Below are 21,466 nucleotides of genomic sequence, written 5' to 3'. Positions count from 1 at the left end.
GCCATGGACAACCTTCTTATCATTTACTTGAAAATGCCCTAGATTCTACTAGTTTTTTTCTAAACAAAGTTTTAGCAGTCTTCCCCAACTCTCTGCCATATACCAAAACAAATTAAAAACTTCTGGTAGTCTAGCAAGCATAATGTCTCTCTTCCTGCACATAGCAAGAAAAACCACACAACAGGAAAAGAGATGACAGATTGAGTAGGGGTATCACATAAAGTGGTGAGGTTGGGATCATGCCAAGGCCTTCCAGGGCACAATTTGACAGTAAAAAGAGGCAAGTTGCCATGTGCATCTGGGTGGTCAAATTAAGAAATGAAATGCCAGCAGTTCAGGAAGGCATTTTGGTGAGAGAAAAGTGCTAGGAATAAAGACACATAAATTAGCACAAGAAAGAGTAATACAACTTATTCGGCAGCTAGTGTTGTGATTAAAGAATGATTCAAAACTCATGTTCTCACTGTGCCAGCCATGTAATTACTAAACAGTTCCAGGTTGGACCATAATATACAGTATGCAGGGTATCTGAGCCCTATATTATTTTCACTGCAATATGTATGTTATGTTTGATTTCCAGTGTATATCAAATTCTCCATTATAGTCTTTCCACCACAACACCACTGACTCATCAAGGTATTACTCTCAATATATAGTTTTTTTTTTTAATGGAACTTGATGGATGTGCTATTCAGAGTTAACTGTGCTAGATTCAACAGGCAAGGGGCATGATTAAGAATTAGGCAGAAAAAACAAAACCAAAAAAGCCCATATAGTAAAACTTGATAAAGACAGAGTCCAATGAATAAAGCAGCTTCATTTGAACAATATTTTTAAAAATTTATTACATGGGATTTAAGACTGGAAGTTGGGAACTTTCCCATGCGGATATTATTAATCGTGCAACACAGTTCCTACTTTTTCTCCTTGCCCTTACTTGCAGTATGCCTTCTTTTCCCAAATTACTGAATTACAAACTCTTCAGAAGAGAAGAATATCTGACCATGAGCAAGCACAAGCATAGCACTTCTATGCTTTTCTTAAAGCAGTCCCCAGGTTCTGTATGAATCGGGGGGGGGGGGAGAGATGATTTTGCTTTAAGTGATCCTTTCACTGAAGTCAATATGATTCTTAGAGCAGTGATGCAACAGAGACATATGGCTAGACATATGCCGGCATCAACTTCCCATCGTCCTGTGCGCTCCCATGGGGAGGGCTTCCTTAGGGTGCCGCCGGTCAGGGAATGCCGGCGGGTGATCCCCAGAGGGAGGGCATTCTCTGTGGGCGCGCCTGCTCTTTGGAATGATTTACCTGTGGAACTCTGGACTGCCCCCGACTTGCACTCGTTTCACCGTGACCTGAAAACCTGGCTTTTCGATCTATCCGGCCTGGACTGAGGGGGTTTTTAGTTTGAAATTTTAACATTGTTTTATTGTTGGGCTATTATTAATTTAATTCCTTTTAATTCTATTTTTATCTTAATTTATATTGTCTTTTAAATATTGCCCTGAGTCCTTCGGGAATAGGGCGGTATAGAAAACTAACTAACTAACTAACTAACTAACTAACTAACTAACTAACTAACTAACTAAATAAATAAATAAATAAATAAATCAGAGAAAACATGAAATAGAATTACTCCATCTGAAAATTTAAGAGACTGTGATAAGCCAAAGATCCATGTATGAACAGAATAGGTATTGAATTGGAAATTCCTTTCTGAAGGTAAATCAAACACAGACAACAATTGCTGCTTATCAGAATTACCTCAAAATAAACAATCTTCTTTCTTCCTTCCTTCCTTCTTTCCTTCTTTCTTTTTTTTCTTTTTTAAAGAATGTATTGTAAAGAAGTTAATATTTGCCAGGAATTGAACCTAACCATGTTTTGGGGAATATGTTCTTTATAACATATTAGTTCGAGGTTAGAGATGAATGCAAAATGATCCTATGAAACATAGCTTACCACTTGTGTTTCACTGCCTCTTCATAAATGGATAACAGAGCTGTGGCCAAATAAATTAATTGTGTAGTTACTAAACTGAAGAGCTGCTGTTTCAAGTATCTTCTTGTTCTGTTGAAGGATTGGATGCCCTCTAGGGTAACAGATATTCATGGATGCCAGCACAATTGCATTGTGACACATCCGATTGTAATAATCTTAGTATTATTTTTGAGGAAAATTTGGTTTATCTTTTAAAAAGTGCTCTTGATTGATGATTGGAATGTGTGTCTTAGAAATCAGACTAATACGATTTTCACTTGTTTCTTGTTGTGTGCCAAAATACAGGTTACAAAAGGAGAGAAATGTCCCCTTGTGTTTCTTCTTAAACAAAATGATGATTTGCTTTTATTTCTTCTCCACTTTCTTTCTAAATGAGCTTCCTGAGGCACCATCTCTCCTGCTGTGCCCAATATGTGGAACCGGGTTTTTTTAAACCCCTTTGATTAATTTCAACTCTGATATTTGCCAGGCTACTGATACTAATGTAATCCTATTGGAAGAGAGCTTCTCCCAGGTTTAGTAACATTGGTGTAAAACTGTAATGCACCCTGGGAAAAGACTTCCAGGCTTTTGATGAAAAAATGATGAATGATATGAACCATGAATGCACTCATGTTCCATTTGCCAATGTAAACCAAGTGGGGAGCAGTGGAATTTAACATATGGAAAGGCAGTAAGCTGGATAAACTTTAAATTTGGAAGACCAATCTTGCTCATAAATTTTAGCTCCAAAGATTCTCTGCCAAAAGTTAAGCTTCAGCGATGGATCATTGCTCAGCTTGTTCATCCTGCGCCAAGTGTAGCAAGATCTGAAATCCTCTTTGTGGAACAAAATAATATCAGACCCTCAGTGTTTTGATTGCTCGGTAATTTACATCCAATGTTTTGAAGTAACTTTTGGAATAATTATACAACTGTTGCTCAGGATAGGATCTGCAAGATCTGTAGTACCCCTGATGGATACTGTTGCTTAGCCTTTATACTATATACATGAAGTAGAAGACCACAACATCACAAGACTGCCTGTTATGTAGCTGAACAGCTCTCAACCAAACCATATTTTCTCCCAATGTCTAAATGAAATCTTCTCCTTGCTTCCCTCTAACCCCAATTTTAGTCGTACACTCGCAATATCACATGACATGTTGTGACATATTGTAACTTTTTTGCCATTGCCAGCAATGGGGTGGGCACGTTTTTGCTATGATGCATCCGGCCCGTGGGACGGCAGTTTGACACCCTTGCTTTAGAGCAATAAATAATTCTGTTTTATTTTCTGGAATAAATTGCTATCGCCATTCCTTTTTATTTTGTCTTTTAAAATTCTTTTAACTGCTTGTCTTTCTTCCTATTTTTCGGGGGATGTTCTTTGATCAATATATATATATATATAAAAACATTGCTGAGTTCAGTTTCTTCTTTTAGAATGGTGCATTCAAGATACTATTCACAGTATCATAAAACAAAGCTCAAATATAATGTTTCACTAATGATAAAATTAATAAGCCATACTGACAGAAGAAATAAACTTTTATTGTATTGCCATAGCAATAAAAAGCATTTCTGAAATGGAGTTTCAGAAGATCAATTCATACAGTACAGTCTAAGCATCAGCTTAGAAGCAATGTCATAATGACTTCCAGATCTGGAGGAAATGCCTTTCCTGCCAAATCAAAATAATTTCAAAATTGATAAGACAGATATAGCTAAAATATGTTAAGTCAATTAGTAAACATGCTGTATTTCGGGTCAAGGCTTTTCTGCCACTGGCTGTGTTTTAAACAGCAGCCTTACAATGCTTCTTAGAACTACAAGGAAGCTGCAATCTTTGCTAATTTAAAGCTTTCCTTGCTTTTCATCAGATACTTTGATTCTTTGTATATACAGACCAGTGCTTCTCTTTCCCACAGCCCCCTCCTTTGTCAGCCTGCATCCTCGGTTTATTTGCTGAGCTGCTGCTTGAAGGAAGGGAAGCTTGATTTCAGTATAAACCTACAAAAGGGAAAGGGAAAGAATCACTTATGAACTTCTGCAACAGAGGGTTTAAACGGAGCGCTTTCTTGAAAATTCAGTAGATAAAAAGTTTAGTAGAAATTAGAATAAAGTCATGCTGTTGCCAAAATCCCCCCCCCTTGTTGCAAAAGGCTGAGAGTTCCACATAAGGCAATGGTTTCTCACATTCCATCTAAATTACATATAGTATAATTTTGTGTCAAGATCAACCAGTTGCTTTTGAGACCTTTAACTCAGTTCTGGTGGGCAGTCTCTTGTCCAACAGATTTCCATTCCTGTCTCTAAGAACTTAGGTTTCCTTCTATAAGGGAGGAGAGGCCATAATAGTATCGATATACTATTGATACAATGTACTATATGCCTGCTATCGGCCAGTTAAATTTACAGCTGCCTTTCCCAGTATTCCGGACTAAAAGTTAGAAAGAAACTTAGGGTTAAAAAGAAACTTTAAGAGAAACAAACAAACAAACAAAAAGAAGCCATAGTTGTTTGTCAAATGAACAACTGCATGGTAAAGTCCATTTTCATAATAAATTCTCGGGTCCCTTTAATTTATTTGGTGCAAGGCTTTGTACAAAATTATCTCTCTTTCATGTTTTTCTACTTATGTTATTACTGCATTGTAATCTTAAGAAACTGCCAACCTAGCAGTTCGAAAGCACGTAAAAATGCAAGTAGAAAAATAGGGACCACTACGGTGGGAAGGTAACAGCGTTCCGTGAGGCTTTGGCATCTAGTCATGCCGGCCACATGACCACGGAGACGTCCTCGGACAAGCGCTGGCTCTTCGGCTTTGAAACGGAGATGAGCACCGGCCCCTAGAGTTGGAAATGACTAGCGCGCATGTGTGGGGGAACCTTTACCTTTTACCTAATCTTAAGAAAATTATCAAGTGAACTCATTACACTGGCAATTTTACTAAGCAAAAGTAGAAAGCGGTGGGCTTAGATGCACAATTATGTTCATCATTTTGGACCCCTTGGTTCTGCCGTCGTGGAAGTCTGTGCCAGCTATTGATTCATAATGATCTGTGTATAGTTTTCTGATTTCCTCATTTATTACTTTATGAACTTAGACTGAATATTTATTCTTCTCCAGTCATTATTATATCTCCAAAATAAAACATAGTCAGACCATCAACTGGCTTCTTTAGTATTTTTGGATGCAATTCTGGAGATTTTAATGCATTTAAAATAAAAGAGTATTCTCTGATCATATTTCTATTTAGCTTTAATCCCACCTCTTCAACATGCTCTTCTCTTTAACCTGCCCATAATTTTCTAGTGGAGGATATAGGTATTTTTTATTGGAGACAGAATCAAAGTAAATATTGAAAACGTCCACTTTTTTCCTTTATTCACTGTCAGTGTTTTGAATTCTTCATTGAATAACTAGTACACCAATTCTTTTCTTTGTCTTTTCTTCTGAAACTATCTAAAGCAACTCTTTTCTTAGTATCAGCTTTTGTTTTCAACCCTACATTTCCAGACTACCTGTCTATCCTTTCCTTCCTTCCATTTTCTGTAGGGAAAGATGGGGCAGGGAGAAGTGAAATCTAGCAACAATATAGGTTCTGATAAGTTACTGATGAGTATTATATAAAACAATCTGTGGGCTATAGTGTTCCTCCCATTATACAGTCAGGAAATACATATATATGAGAGTTCTTGCTCATCCAGCATATTTTGTGAAGTGAAAAAGTGTCTTTAAGTTCACATGCCTATAATTGTAATACATTCCTTTCTGTAATATATTGGTTTATTTCTGAACCAATTACTCTCTGCAGGCCAATGACAGATAAAAAATATGGCATATTATAAGATCATTTTCTGACTAACAAATTGAACAGAATGCTATTTCCTACGAAACAAAAATAGGTCACATTGGGCATGCAAATTCACTCTGTTAATCATCTTCCCTTCTTTAACCAAATTCTAAATATGTATCTAGTTTGTTAATGGAAAACAAATATATTTGCAGATAAATCATTAATATTCTTACTCTCTGATTTGACTCCTGGTACCTAACAAAATATCTTTTTTCCTCCTGGATCATATCATTCTGAATTTCTTTTCCTCCCCAAAGCTCACCTTTAATTCCTCCATTATCATAATTCACTGGAATGTAACAGAGCCATCACCAACCTATCAAATCCCATTTTCATTCATACCCACGAGAACTCAGGTTACACTAGCTCAAACGTCTGGCATTTTAGCAGCCTGTTGTATCCTTCCCCTTTCTCTTATCATAGACACACAACATACCCAAATGGCAATAAGACTTGGTTGCCATCCTTAGTCATACCTGTGCCACATAGACCATCTCCTGCTAAAGGTAAGGTCAGGTGGGTCACTTTGGCCATTATGCCACAAGCACAACCAAAGTCCAAATGTACTCACACTGTTTTATGCAGTCTTGGGCCTCTAATCTAGGGCTACTTTGCAAGCCATCATATTGATGCTTGCATTCCACCAAATTATTGTTAGATATTATGTAACCATACCTCAATATTCACTGTCATAAAAATTCAGATGCCTTTAATGCATAGCCCGATGTGGACATAATAGCTGCTACTCAGAATGATTTTATATGTATATCTTGCAGGGTTGAGAGACAGCTTGGAAAAAAATAGAGAGGGTTCTTTTGTTCACATCTTATTTGTGGTAGGATTATTCCTCTTTATTACTTTCAGTGAGATTGAAGAAAAGACATTTTGTTACAAACAATAAAAACAAGACTGCAAAATACAGATGAAAGCATTGAATCATGTGAAAATAAATGTGTTCAAACAAGTATGTTAACATATATATATAATGCAAGGGTTATTTGCATAATGCAAGGGGAAGTACTGGTCAGAAATCATTTCTCTTTCAGATTTACTGGCAAAGGTAGATTACTAAAGCACTAATATTGGATGGAAAATAATGCGCAATCAAAGAAAAGACTACAGGACTATCTCTTTTCACTTAATGTCCATAATTTTGGTAAAACAATCATGGATGCCATTGGTTTTTGATAACACATGTTCTTTTTGGTAAATCCTTCCTTCCCTTCGAATCCCTCTTCTGATCCTTTTGTTGTATGTTCCCCCCCACAGCATGTGATTGCCATCCCGTGGGTGCAGCTGGAAAAACCTGTAATCAAACTACAGGGCAATGTCCCTGCAAAGATGGTGTGACGGGCATCACTTGTAACCGATGTGCCAAAGGCTACCAGCAAAGCAGATCTCCCATTGCCCCCTGCATAAGTAGGTGGATGCTCTTTTTGACATCTATACCATAACTTAATTAATCCTGAGTCTGGCTTGTTTACTAACACCTAACTGGATAGACTCAGCTTTTTAAACAGTGCTTGGCTCCTCATACATTACAGTGTTCATGGATGTTATTGATATATTGTATACTGTGAACCCAGTAAAAGTGCAATTTTTCAGAGAGAAAAATTAGGACAACACACAGGAGAGAGCAAAAGCTAATAGCAAAAAAAAAAGGACCTATGTATGTTAGCTGAATGATCTGAGTAAAAAATAGTGATCATTTATATAAAAGGTTTGGAGGTTAAGATGTGATATTTTGAATGGCAGAATATGTACTTTTATTTTTCCCATTAACTGTAAACTGCTACTATCGTTATTTATGCCTCAGGCTTATAAGATCCAAGTAAAAATGTTAAACTACCCAACTTCCCTCATTGTTAGGAACCTGCTATCCAAAAAAAAATGTAGCAATTTTACAATGGTATATTTCACATCAATCTCTCAATGCCTATTTAGTAAAAGAGCGATGATAGTAGCCTACAATTTTAATTCTCCTGTTTCATGGCTGACATGTATATCAACATGCCTAACATGCTTACACAATCACTTTAGTAAACAAATGATGTTGCTTCCAGATCTATTTTAAGAAGGGAGGGGAGTTGATGGCTAGGTATGAGGTAGCTATAACTTCAGGAGAGATGCATCCATGGATGAAGCTATGTTGTCTTCTAGCAATATCCTCCTTCAGAACTCATTGATGCCCAAGACCTCCCCTCATCTACACGGTTTACATAGTATAAAAACCTGCAAAGAAAAATCCAGTTGTAGTCCATTTTTTTTACCTATGTGAAGATAACACTCTCTGTTCTAAACTACCATTCCATATAACCAAAAGTCAGCTTTCCAGAGAGTTGGGTCACCTTTTCCCAAGGAGGATCTCAGAGTGACTTTGGGGGAATCAATGTTTCTGAGCCCAATTTACTTCACATAGTGATAGCTGATAGGAGAGAAGAATCCACATATGGCTCTTTAGCTTCCAGCGTTACATTCACTTACATGGACAGAAGAAAAATACATTTGGGAGTAACATGAAATGAAGCAACTCCTACTTGTGCACCTGACTCCAATATGAATAGATAAGAATCCAGTTCTTTTTAATCTCTTTATCAAATATGGCTACATCCAGTTGATGATGATTACACTACTACCAGTGGCTATTATGATCAAACCTTGGGAATTGTGTTCTCTTTTATATTTAGGAAAATTTGGTTGTTGCCCATGAATGAGGGAAGAAGCTCCGGTAGCCAGATGATTATAGAATGTAAAAAAATCCTCAAAGAACAAAATTAGTTCTTATTAATCATGCTGCATGTATACTAATTGCTGTAGAATCATGAAAGCATTTGCAATTCCTGTTAACATCCCCCCCCCCCGCGCACAACTGCTGCTACTGTAATCAGATTTATTGTGGTGTAATTCTTAACAATGTTTCACTGGGCTGTGTTGGTTTTTAAGAAATGTTGTTATAAAGAGCCAAGCTACATTTATAGCAACTTTGAAGAATAACAATGGAGCAGAAAACTTTTATGTCGTGCCAATACATTATTTCCTTGGCTTTAATACAGAAAAAAGAGATTATGGTTGAAAGAAACAAGTCTTTGATAGAGACCCAAAACAAATTTTTAAGATGCATTTCTAATAAACTGAAATATGTATCCCTAAATATATTCCTGTACTGTTGTTTAGATGGAGGTATGTAATACCACTGTTTTCCTGATGCTAAGCAGACATGACTACTGCCTGAATGAAGAAACAATGCAGTGTCCTATGCTCCTTGAATACTACTAAATTCACTATCACCACTGTTAGACATATCTTGCTGAAAATATCTACAAGTGCTTATAGTGTTATGAGAGATAGAATATCACTAATATATCTTGTTATAAAGTTACTTGTGAATCTGAGAGCTGGTATAATAATAATAATAATAATAATAATAATAATAATAACAACAACAACAACAACAGCAATAATAATAATAATAATAATAATAATAATAATAATAATAATAATAATAATAATAATAATAATAATAATAATAATAATAAATAAAATAAAAATAAAAATAAAAATAAAAATAATTCTGGCTCCAGAGAGTAGGAAACTCGTATAATAATGCTACTGGAAAGAATGGAATAAGAATTTCAAACTATTTTCCCCCTTTGGGATTTATTGCTTTTAGCTGCAAAAGATTAACATAGTGAACTCTCTAATGGAGCAATTAATTGTTATAGGCACTCCTTGTCAATTAAACATATCTTTAACTACAAACCTAATTTTAGTTCAGTTCACCCAATGGTTGTACAAACAGTATAGTTCTACTTATAGATTTATTCATTCTAAAACCAGATATGAAACATTTGGAAAAAGTTGGAGAATACGATTTTATTCTTCTTTCAATATATATCTTTCAAAATACAAGCTGCAGATGCATAGAGTTTGTCTATAAATTCTATATTCCACCAAAAAGCAAAATGTATCTTTAATGCACATCATTTCTCTATGTGAAAGATAAGCAACATCTACAAGTTAAAATTGTAGCCATTGGACATGAACCCAATCTCTCTGTCGGAATGCTGATATCAACTTTATTGATAGATAGATAAAAGTCTATTTTTCTTCAGAACGACAGCTATTTTATTTTGTATGAGAAAAGGTAATGAAAGGGAACATTTAGTTCATGAAATGCCACTGCCCCATCAATTTAGGTTGTTCTTAGATCTGCTATGATGGGGGGGAACAGTTTCAGCAGAGGAACCTCTAAATTGCGTGAATGAATGGGCCTCAAATTCTTAACTCAGGGTTTTTGTTACTGTTTCGAAATTCCTAGGGAAAGATATGGTTCCTGTAAATGTGAGTGTTGCTTTCAATTACTGAATTTGTGGGTGTATATCAAGATTAACATCGGTGTTGCTACTATTTGGTATGATAGCTAGGTGGCAGCCTATCCTGAATGTAATTTTGTGTAGATGGTGATTCCAAATTATGGAGTAAGCTGAACAAATCTCTCTCTATATATATAATTATGGATTAGCTTATCTACCATTGTGTGGTTCAGTCACCCTATCACCTCTAAGAAAAAGTGATTTTTCCACACACCTATCTTGAAATATAAAATTGCCCAATTCCTTAGCTAGAAAAGTAAATAATACATTTCCCTATTTGTTTGTTCTTTTTTCTGTCCACTTTTTCTTTCTGCCCACAGAGATTCCTGTTGTTCCTCCTACCACTGTGGCCAGCAGCACAGAAAAGCCTGCAGGTATACTATTATCGTTGTTATTGTGATTTTATTACTGTTATTATATCACCATCACTATCATCATTATATATGCCTAACCTGAAGCATGTGGTATCTTAGTATGTTTTGGCTGTTTAACAATTTGCTAAAAGTGCCTGCTTTCATGACCATATATGTTACTAAGGTAAAAGGTAAAGGTTCCCCCACACATGCGTGCTAGTTGTTTCCGACTCTAGGGGCCGGTGCTCATCTCCGTTTCAAAGCCGAAGAGCCAGCACTTCTCTGAGGACGTCTCCGTGGTCATGTGGCTGGCATGACTAGATGCCAAAGGCGCACGGAACGCTGTTACCTTCCCACCGTAGTGGTCCCTATTTTTCTACTCCGTTCTGGGCATTCTATGAGAAAAAAATCCCTGTGTGTTATTAAAGAATATAGTAAATATGCAATACTTATTTCTTAGAGTATGTATATCTCTGGCCAGGGACGATGCACCTCTGTTAATAGCCTCATCTGGAAAAGCATCAACTAATAAGTAAAATGTGGCAGATGATCTTTTACAAGGCTCCCAAGAACCAGGAGATCATTTTAAAGCACCAACTTTATCTACAAAAGCCTATCCAATGGCTTTTGTCATAAGGCTGTTTATTATAAAACGGTCAAAGAAGTTGATTTATAAGGAAAGTCAGTGCAGATCACACAAGGCTATTCTAACAAACTGTTGAGATGTAGAAAGTTGAAAAGAAGGCTTGGTATTGGTTTCTTTTTATGTGACTGACATGCAGGAAGTGTATGTGTATTCACTTAATATTATGGGGGCTTGAGATGTTTGAGCAGCAGCAAAGCTTTGTAAGTAGGCATATCACCTACTGCTTGCAAACCTGGGTAGCAGTAATGCACTACATCACCAACTGGAACAGCCAGCCAATGAGCTGGTTATGGTTTATAGAGGTTTCCCTCTGTCTCACTAACATCTTTCTTTGACATCATTAATTTACATCCCAAACTTTGCACCTTTCCCCAGGCCAGGAAAATGACAACATTCTTGAGATAAGAGAACGTTTCCCCTTATGAAGGCTTTAAAACAGTAAATAGACTGGTTCCATCTTATGAACCATGTGAAACAAAACATAAAAGATAAATAACCTCCACAGATGATAATGGAGGGACTTTTTAAAGTATCTTATTATCATAAAGGGATGACGTTTTCAAGAGAATGATTGTTGCTGGGAAAGGAAAAATAACCCTCTTGATAATGTTGCATTGCCCTAGGAACTATATCTCATTTCCTATTGAATTTTGATCAACTATCTTATCACCTTTATTACTTTGAAACTGAAGTGTCCAAACACTATGAAACAATGTTTAAAAAAGCCCCTACATATTATAAGACTTAATACTAACATACACCCCGAATCTTCTCCTATTTTTTCCAAATCCTTTAGCCCAGGGGTCTTCAAGCTTGTGCCTTTTATGACTTGTGGACTTCAACTCCCAGAATTCTGGGAGTTGAAGTCCACAAGTCATAAAAGGCACAAGCTTGAAGACCCCTGCTTTAGCCATTGCTGCAAGTCCTATCTGCTTTTGTGGGGGGGGGGGTTTACCAAAAAAAGCTTGTCTCATTAAGTCCTATTTCAATTAAATTAACTTCAGTGTTGTAAAATTATTGTTCCTAGTGAACAAAATGGTGCATGAAATCCAGCATGAGTTTCCTCCTGATGATACTCATGAATCTTCTGTTGTATATTTTTAATGCAATTTTTGTCTTTCTGCTTATACATTCTTCCCTTGATATAAAGTTATCATTATTTAAAAAGCTAGTGTGAATACTCCGGTCAATTGGTGGAAATATTAAATGGAAACTGTTCAGTGTTGTGGAGTTAGAGTTTCCTGTACATCTTATCATGTTCCCACGTGTTTCCCACAAAGTTAGTAGATTATCATGAGATATGATCTATTTTATATTGTCTATTACAGTGCCTCATTTGCAATAGCAATGCAATTATGCAAGTGCATTAACTGATCAGAGATGGGCAGGACAAGAGGCAAGAGGACAAATTGTAGGAAATATTGTTTTGCCTAGAGATTGACTGAATTTGGGCTCTCTTTCCTAATTTTGTTCAAATCATGTGCAAGAAAACCAATTAATAGACTTATTTTAAAAAATCTCCAGACCTGGGGAATACACAACCTCTGCCATAGTGTTATACAGAAATTACCATCAGATATTTTTGCTTAGTATTTAAACAAAAGCTAGGTAATTGTAACTGTACTTGTTATTTATTAACTTAGTTTCTGTGGGAATGAAAAAAATCATTTTCTTTATGGTGTTTTTTTTAATGGAAGTGAATGTTTTCTCATCTCAATTTCCTTCAGTCTATCTTCACAGGGCATTTCCTCAAATCTTTTAATAATTTTTGTTATACCCTTATCCTGGTTCTGGTCTGTTAATATTCTTCAGGTGTGATGTGCAAATGTGATCTCACCTGGGCAAACTAGAGGGGAACCACACATATTTGAGACAGTGTTTATTTGAATCCAGCCCACTACTGCATTAGAATCTTTCTAGAACCTGTTTCATATCACTTCCTACATCTAGCTTGATGTCAATGATCAATCCAAGTCCTTCTCTGATATAGTGTTTCTAAATTTTGTTTTCTACCCGAAATGTGATGCTTCCCTGTTAAAGAACATCTTGTTGTCATCAACCTAATATTTTAATTTGTCCGGATTAGGTTGCAATCTAATTGCAATATCCTGAATGCTGGCCAATTTCATATAAACTTCAGATTTGATAAGCAACCCATCATGAAACAAGCAAATAAAAATAATAATAAAAATGTTGTATAATGTTACCCTCAAGACAAATCTCTGCAGAACTTCGCCATATTAGCCTTTGTAGTGTAACTCCATCAGCAATTTTAGAGGACAATTTTTCCAAAACCATCTGTGATTCTGCCTACAGAGGTTAGTCAAACTGAAAATTGGTCTCATTATTTTTTTCATCTCAGAAATTCAAGAAACATTTGTTCTTAATTTACCTTATTCAAATGGCACCATGATTTACACAGACTTCATAGGATTTTAGGATATTTAAAAGAGTTGCAGTCATTTTAATGTCACTAGCAAAGACATATGCTAGTTCACTAAGAAATGTCCCTGACAATGAATTATTTACCATCACTAATTATAACCACCTTTTATGATGTTTGTTATTGGCTATGGTTGAACAATATAATGATTGATTGAATGGTTGCGAAATACTCTGCAACCCTCATTTCCATGAAACAATAAACCATACTAGGATTTCAAATATTACTCAGGACAACAAAGCATCTCTGCAACTTCTTGATATTGTCTCTCCTATTACTGTCCAAAGTTGTGCTCAGTAAGCTTACATCATCTCCTTGCTTTCAACAAGGATGTTTCACAATAGAACTTTTATACAATGAAGAAAGCTAAAGGTCATGCCAAAGGTTAGAAGGCACCCATCAGGGGTTCTGGCTTGCTGTCAAATACAAAGCAAAGGTTTTTACACCTCAGTATTTGGGTTTGAACCTTTTCTTTCTATTTTTATTTTGTGCATTGACATAGCTACTTTGCTACAATAGGACATCTTGCCAGAATCTGGAAGGCAGGGAAGAAGGTGTGGATGCCCTTGACAACCAAACTTCTATTCTCTTCCTTAACTCTCCCATGCAAATTATTTTTGAATCTGAATTTTAAGTAGATTGTGCACTTTTGTATGCCTCTTTCTTTCTATTACATTTTATTATTCTAATGCCAAATTGGTTTGGCATAATTTGAGGTGAAGTGAGACCACTTTTGATGGTGACATAAATCATTTTATTTTGTAAAATGGGAGGATTTGATTTTCCTTCTTCTCCAGATAAAAATAAATAATGGGTTTTCAAACTGTACAACTATTTCAAAATAGCGGTTTCTAAGAAGCTAGCCACAAGGCAGAAATTTAACAAAATTTACTTCCGGCAGTCTAACTGATAGCTGTGAGGTAAACTGGCACATTTTTTAAAAAATGAGATATACCATAGTTCAGTGAAAAATCATCTGAAGTGATTCTGCTTTCAGTTCATTCAGTTAAGCCCTTTTTTCATATTGATACATTTTGGTTTTACTATATATTCTGGAACTTAGTGAAGTAACGTATTTTTATTCTTTCCTGATATATTGTATATATTGTATACAATATTGTAAATAATAATAATAATAATAATAATAATAATAATAATAATAATAATAATAATAATAAGTTGGAAGGGACCTTAGAGGTCATCTAGTCCAACCTCCTGCTCAGGCAGGAAACCCTATACCATTTCAGGCAAATGGCTTTCCAGTCTCTTCTTAAAAACTTCCAGTGTTGCTGCATTCACAGCTTCTGGAGGCAGGTTGTTCCACTGATTAATTGTTCTAACTGTCAGGAAATTTCTCCTTAGTTCTAGGTTGCTTCTCTCTTTGGTTAGTTTCCATCCATTGCTTCTTGTCCTGCTTTCAGGTGTTTTGGAGAATAGCTTGACTCCCTCTTCTTTGTGGCAGCCCCTGAGATATTGGAACACTGCTATCATGTCACCCCTCACTCTTCTCTTCGTTAAACTACACATACCCAATTCCAGCAACCGTTCCCTATATGTTTTAGCCTCCAGTCCCCCAATCATCTTTGTTGCTCTTCTCTGTACCCTTTCTAGAGTCTCGACATCTTTTTTACATTGTGGTGACCAAAACTGGATGCAGTATTCAAGGTGTGGCCTTACGAAAGCATTGTAAAGTGGTATTAGTACTTCACTTGATCTTGATTCTATCCCTCTGTTAATGCAGCCTAGCACTGTGTTGGCTTTTTTGGCAGTTGCAGCACACTGCTGGCTCATATTGAAATGATTGTCTACTAGGACTCCGAGATCCCTCTCACAGTTACTACTATTGAGCAAGGTACCACCTATACTATACCTGTGCATTTGATTTTTCTTGCCTAAATGTAGAACCTTACTTTTTTCACTGTTCAATATATATACAATATATATTGTATATATATTGAACAGATTTACATTGGCTGATGGAACCATGCAGTAATCTAATTCTGCTTCTAGATACCATTCTGAAATATAATTAGGAATTATAAATACCCTTCCAAGAGCTTGAGAGTGAGGCTGCATGGCACTCATCCTAGTCCTGCAGCATTTGAAAGTCAGAATGCCTTGCAAGTGTGGTTTAATTTGAATGGGTTCAATAGGAAATGGAATCATTCATGGGCTTAACACAGTGCTTTGAAGTGATTCTGAAACTCGGTGCAACATTATCTTATGTAGCTAATAACAGAACTCTGACCTTCTAGGAGTTTGCTGGTGTGACTCTGGGTGGCTAGCAAGAATTGAAAGCCAGGAAACAGGAAAACAACTAAATTAATTTTAAAAAGAAATTAGATGCACAATTAATATATATGTCATGTGGCATAGATTCAATTATATCATTCCATTTCCACCCACCCACAGCATGCAAATCAATCAACAAAGTTATCTTAACACAAAAAATATGACACACTTGATTAATGTGGATTTGGCCATATGCAGGGTATTAAATCTGTCTACTATTGTATTGTTCCTCAGACAGAATTATCATATCTGAATGTTCTAAAAAGAAGATACTCTGGACAGGGAGCATACGGAACATAGTGCAATGCATAAAATGTGCTAATTTACTTTTGCTCTTTTCCTCGACCTTCCTCCCAGTTGCAAATGCATTCTCAAGCCCTAAATATACATCTAAAGATATATAGTAATTCATATTAGTGACTTGATTCTGAACAAAAATGCATCAATTTACAGGTACAGTTGGAAGATGATTCATTTATGTGTTCGTTTATTTATTTAACAAAGTTTTTAATATCTTTTCATTGTGCTCCTAAATACACTGTGAAACCTCATTCCCTAGTAAAAAATACATACGATTGCAATCTTTCCTCAGAACTTTCACACAAACTCTACATTCTGAAGTCAGTTGTTATTTACAAGGCGCTAAGTACATTTCTCAGACATGTGTATATTTTCAACAATAAACCCACCCAAAATACACAGTCAGTGCAAGAGAAGTAGGATATGTGTGAGGGGAAAAAACAAACCCATGATAATTCTTGCCCTAGCACATATCAGTGTTTTAAAAATGTGCATCTGTTATCCAGACATTTTGGCACACTACTGAGGCTAGCCTGAATTCCTGAGGTACTTATGGCTAGAATGGGTTTGGCTTATCTTCATGTCTCCTCCTCCCAATTAGCAGCATAATAGAATCCGAATAAAGCCAGGAATCTTTTCATAAAGATGTCCTGCCATAGTACAAAAGCAGTTTATCATGTGTCCTATAGGTAACCTGGTCCTGACTCCTCCTTCTGTCTGCTGTATTGACCAAATAAATATTCACTTAATGCTACTACAGGTAATTCTCAACATATGACCACAATTGAGCCCAAAATTTCTGTTGCTAAGCAACACTATTGTTAAGTATATTTTGCCCCATCTTATGACCTTTCTTGCCACAGTTGATAAGTGAATTATTGCCATTGTTCAGTTAGTATAACACAGTTGTAAAATGAACCTGGCTTTCCCATTGACTTTGTTTGTCAGAAGGTCACAAAAGCACATCACATGACCCCAGGGACACTACAGCCATCATAAATATGAACCAGTTGCCAAGCGTCCAAATTTTGATCACATGACCATGGGGAATGCTGCTATGGTTGTAAGTGTGAAAAATGGTCATAAGTGACTTTTTTCAGTGCCATTGTAACTTTGAATGGTCACCAAACGAATGGTTGAACATTGAGGACCACCTGTACATCCCTTACACAGTCCCAACCTCTGGAGAATATAACCCAGCCCTTTTTTTCTTATTCAGTCAATGGTGCCTTTTTACCTGTGGAAAGGCCAGCAAGAATTTCAAAAGGATTGTTGTCCCTGAAGAGATAGAAACATCCATCCAGCCAACTGACATTTAATGTGTCACTTTGGCAAGATGTCTGTCTAGATGGGCTGGACAAAGCTTTTGCTACTCTTTTCATCTTATCTTATACAATTGGCCTATCAATACTGGATAGATTGAAAATGTTCAAGCAGGATGACACTTGGAACAGTTTGTATTGCTCTCGGAAAATGACAAACTGCCATTGTTGCTTCTGTTGTTGTGGATTGTCTATAAATGATTCACCTTGCTTTTAACTAGACATTTCGGCCTTTCCTTATTCATTTTTCCATAAATAGAAGGTGTGGACTGTGCTCTGTTGTATGATTATGTTGGGAAGAAATGTCCTACTTAGTAGTTTGTTGTTCCCTTTTTAAATTTATTTATCTATTTATTTATTTGATTTATATACCACCCTTCTCCCGAAGGACTCAGGGCAGTGTACAGGGCAATAAAAATAAGAATACAGGATACAAGATTTAAAGTTAAATGTTTGTGCCCAATGTAGTAAGTTAGTTAAAAACAATGTTAAAACCCCAAACCCATCAGACCAGGCCGGCTTGCTCGAATTTGGGGAAGCAGGAAAATATCTGTGTCTGCTTTGTTCAGGGTAGTTAAAATTAAGCCCCCCTTGAAACTGCTAGCCATCTGCTCTTCATACTGTATTTTCATAACTGATCCTAAACTATAATAATGCGGGCACCAGGAAGGGCCATTGGCACACTTGTTCATAGTGCCTTAGCTTCTATAAAAGCCTGTCCAATTCATGATTTCAATGCTGGCAGCCCTAACTGAGAGGCTTTAATCTAATTTCATGCTTTATTTGCACCCATTTGTTTTTCAATCAATCTTGTTCAGCAAGAAGAAAAGATATTGCTGGAGGTTCATTTGTGTGTTCTTGTTCCAAGGGTGAGGTTAATAGCAGTTATGTTATCTTGGGATTGCTGCAGAGTTCACCGAGCTTTACTTGTTCATTTTAGTTCTCTCTATATATCCAGCACACCCTTCTGTTCCCCAAAGCACTCAAACCAACAACTGCAGCAGATCCTATAGCATTTCTTCTAAAAAAAAAGCAGATTTGGCTAGTGGAGCCCTTATAAAGATGCTTAAATTGACAACAGCCATTTCAGATGTCCTGTAGAGAAACCCACAGAAGCTGGGGAGTGACCAGCATGGGAAGAATAATCCTGCAGGAATCAGGTTGAAAATGTTTTTGATGATGAAACTAACAGAGGTAGAAATAGGTCTGTGCACATAGCAAATTATACCCATTCAAAGAAGTTAAATGAACAGCTACATATATTTGAATATAGGGATTAAGAATAAGTTTAATGCTAATCTTGAAACCTCTGACCTTAAGTGAAAGATCAGAATGTCAGTAGAAGACACTTACGAAAGCATACTCTAGAAAGGATAAGGAAAATTACCTCAGGAATTATCAGTGATACCTTTGTATATAAAATGTGGTATTAGATACTAATAGGAAATCGCTATGGCTGACAAGGTCACTCTGAAATAATTTAGTACTGGCAAATGCTCAAGGGGCCCTGGGATTGAGAAACAGATCAAGGAGTACATTCAAAAGGATTTTTTTTAAAAAAAATAATTAATCAAATAAAAAAATCACCCATCTCCCTCACAGAGGGGCTTGATTATGGGTGACTTTAATTAAGTTTGCATAGATTGTTCAGATTCAAATGTTCAGATCTAGATGTTAATATAAATGACTGTTTCCTAGTCCCAGTCATATACCTAGTGGACGGAAGGGTGATCAGGAACTTATTTATGATATCCAAAACCCAGTGTGAGATATGCAAACTGACTGGAAAAAAGAGTCACAATGCAATGGTGTTAATTGCCTAGGAAGTCTAATATAGCCAAGTTTTAGTTCAAAAGAAGGTATTAAAAACAAGCACTAGGTAATAAGAAAGTTGGAAGAAGGCTCATAATCTTTCCAAAATAGTTGTAAATTATGCAAAACACCTTCAGCTAGATTACTGTATATGTCTAGATAGGTACCTCAAAATCCATTCCTCCTCCCCCCTGCCCGCATAAATAGTGAAAAAGAAGTCCTGCTCAAATAGGAAAAATAAAGAATCAAGTTTATTCTGTGCAAATGTAATGTTGGTAGATCAATGCTGTTATCCAAAAATTGTGAGAGACGAGGCTCCATCTTCCCTCTTGCTGGTCTCATAAGGAGTTGAAGATGAAAAATTCCCACCAGGAGATATCTCTCTTCCTAATACTAGAACAATTAAAATGAGTAAGGGCCCTCGAGGGATACACTGATCTGTAAGCATGGGAAAATGCAAGTTCATTGTTTTATTAGAATGCCCAATATGACACACACAGAGAACAGCTTGTGTTACTCAACTAGACGTTATCAGTACTGAAACTGTAACTCTGCTTATGTAAAACTGTGGTTTAATCATACCTGAGTAAATTTACAAATTATAGTGGAAATATTATCTCCTGTGAATTGCTCCTATAAGCCAAAGATGGGCAATTCATATCTAACTATGTAGCCTTTCAGAAGCAGGTAATGACCTCTTCAGGACCTCAGGCTGAACCCTCCATAGGCAGCGTCCAGTTTGTTTGAACTAAAGTTTTTGAGGCTGTGCATGTTTTCCAAAAGGACTGTTGTTATTTTTTTCAGAAATGTAGCTTATCAAAAATGATGTAGCTTGTTGTAAATGGCACTTCTCTATAACATGGATAAATGATAAAGCTGATGGAAGTTTTGTGCACCCCAGAAAGGATCAAGTGTCTATTGCACTTTAGGTATTGCCAGACATTTTGATGGGAGGAATTATCCATTTGATTTAGATAGTCATACATCACCATTGCCAATACTATTACAAAGCAAGCTATTTAAAAAACAGATGTCAAATGTTTATTGAAGTATGCACTTTGCTTTGAACTTCCAGCTGCTGGGAATTTTAAAGAAATCTGGATATATTTAACCTGTACAAGTAGTTAAAAAAGATAATGTTTAGAGTTAAGTATTAAGCAGATATTTTATTTCAACTATTGTTCAAAAAAGAAGAATGAACAGTCCTTCAAAATTCTCTTTAACAGCCATATTTAATAAAACAAAAAGTAACTACAGGGGAAAAATTAAAATTGGCAGATTTTAAATGTGTATGTAAAGGAGAAGTTGGTATATTGCTGGTTGTTTAGAGACAATGTTTAGCAGGAATTTAACTTTCCCTAATTCTTTCCTTAATTTAAGAAGTATGAAACTGAATAAATTGTTCCCAGAGTTAAAGAAAGAAACGTTCTCCACATTCTGATGTTAAGTAGGGCCTGTTCAATTAAAAGTTCATACAACAGATAGGCTAAAAGGGAGTCTGGTCCAGCCTTCTGCCCAGTTCAGGGACCCACTACTATAGTTCAGAATCCTTGACAGATATTCAATCATATGCTGGAGTTTAGGAAGGAGGAGAGGCTCATGAGAAGTTTGTTCCATATTGAAAGCACTTATAGTTGGGACATTTTTATTGGTATCAGATCAAAATCTATTTCCTTGCAATTTAAACTCATTGTTTCTTGGCCTATCTTCTAGAACGACTCTGAAGAATTTTGCCCTTTCTTCTACCACTTATAACCATGTTGAACCTCTCAGTATCTCATGTCATGTCATGTCATGTCATGTCATCTCATCTCATCTCATCTCATCTGATGAAATAACTTCTTTTAAGAAGACCTGCTTGCTAATTCTTGCACTTCACAAAGACTTTTCTGAAGCAGGGTCATGCTGAGAAAAATATTTTTTATGCAATACATGATCAGGCTTCTGATAGATTCATCTGATAGACTCATTTATGCTGAATTGTAGTTCCAGGCAAACCGTTTTTCACACAGCTTCCTTTGTAGACGTTCTAACGTTGGTCTTCATCCATTCTATGGCTATTCCCCCTAAGTTTGTAAAA

General features: G+C 36.2%; 2 protein-coding genes across 2 annotated transcripts in view; one reads left to right on the top strand and one right to left on the bottom strand.

The window, feature by feature from the left end:
* The window catches only part of NTN1 (netrin 1), a gene marked incomplete at both ends in the record, with an annotated part of 132,165 nt that overhangs the window by 84,264 nt on the left and 26,435 nt on the right, over nt 1–21,466 (top strand). Inside the window, 2 exons of the mRNA XM_081319634.1 lie at nt 7,115–7,264; nt 10,539–10,592. Coding sequence (XP_081175760.1) covers nt 7,115–7,264; nt 10,539–10,592 — 204 coding nt within the window. The remainder of the gene's footprint in view (nt 1–7,114; nt 7,265–10,538; nt 10,593–21,466) is intronic.
* STX8 (syntaxin 8) overlaps nt 21,204–21,466 on the bottom strand; it is a 129,322-nt gene continuing 129,059 nt past the window's right edge. The window contains exon 9 of the mRNA XM_081319642.1: nt 21,204–21,452. The gene's annotated coding sequence lies outside the window, so the exon portion shown is untranslated. The remainder of the gene's footprint in view (nt 21,453–21,466) is intronic.

This window comes from Vipera berus (assembly GCF_964194415.1).
Source record: "Vipera berus genome assembly, chromosome: 2".
NCBI lineage: Eukaryota > Metazoa > Chordata > Lepidosauria > Squamata > Viperidae > Vipera > Vipera berus.
The sequence above is the reverse complement of the archived record's forward strand: the minus strand, read 5'-3'. Positions and strand labels throughout refer to the sequence as shown.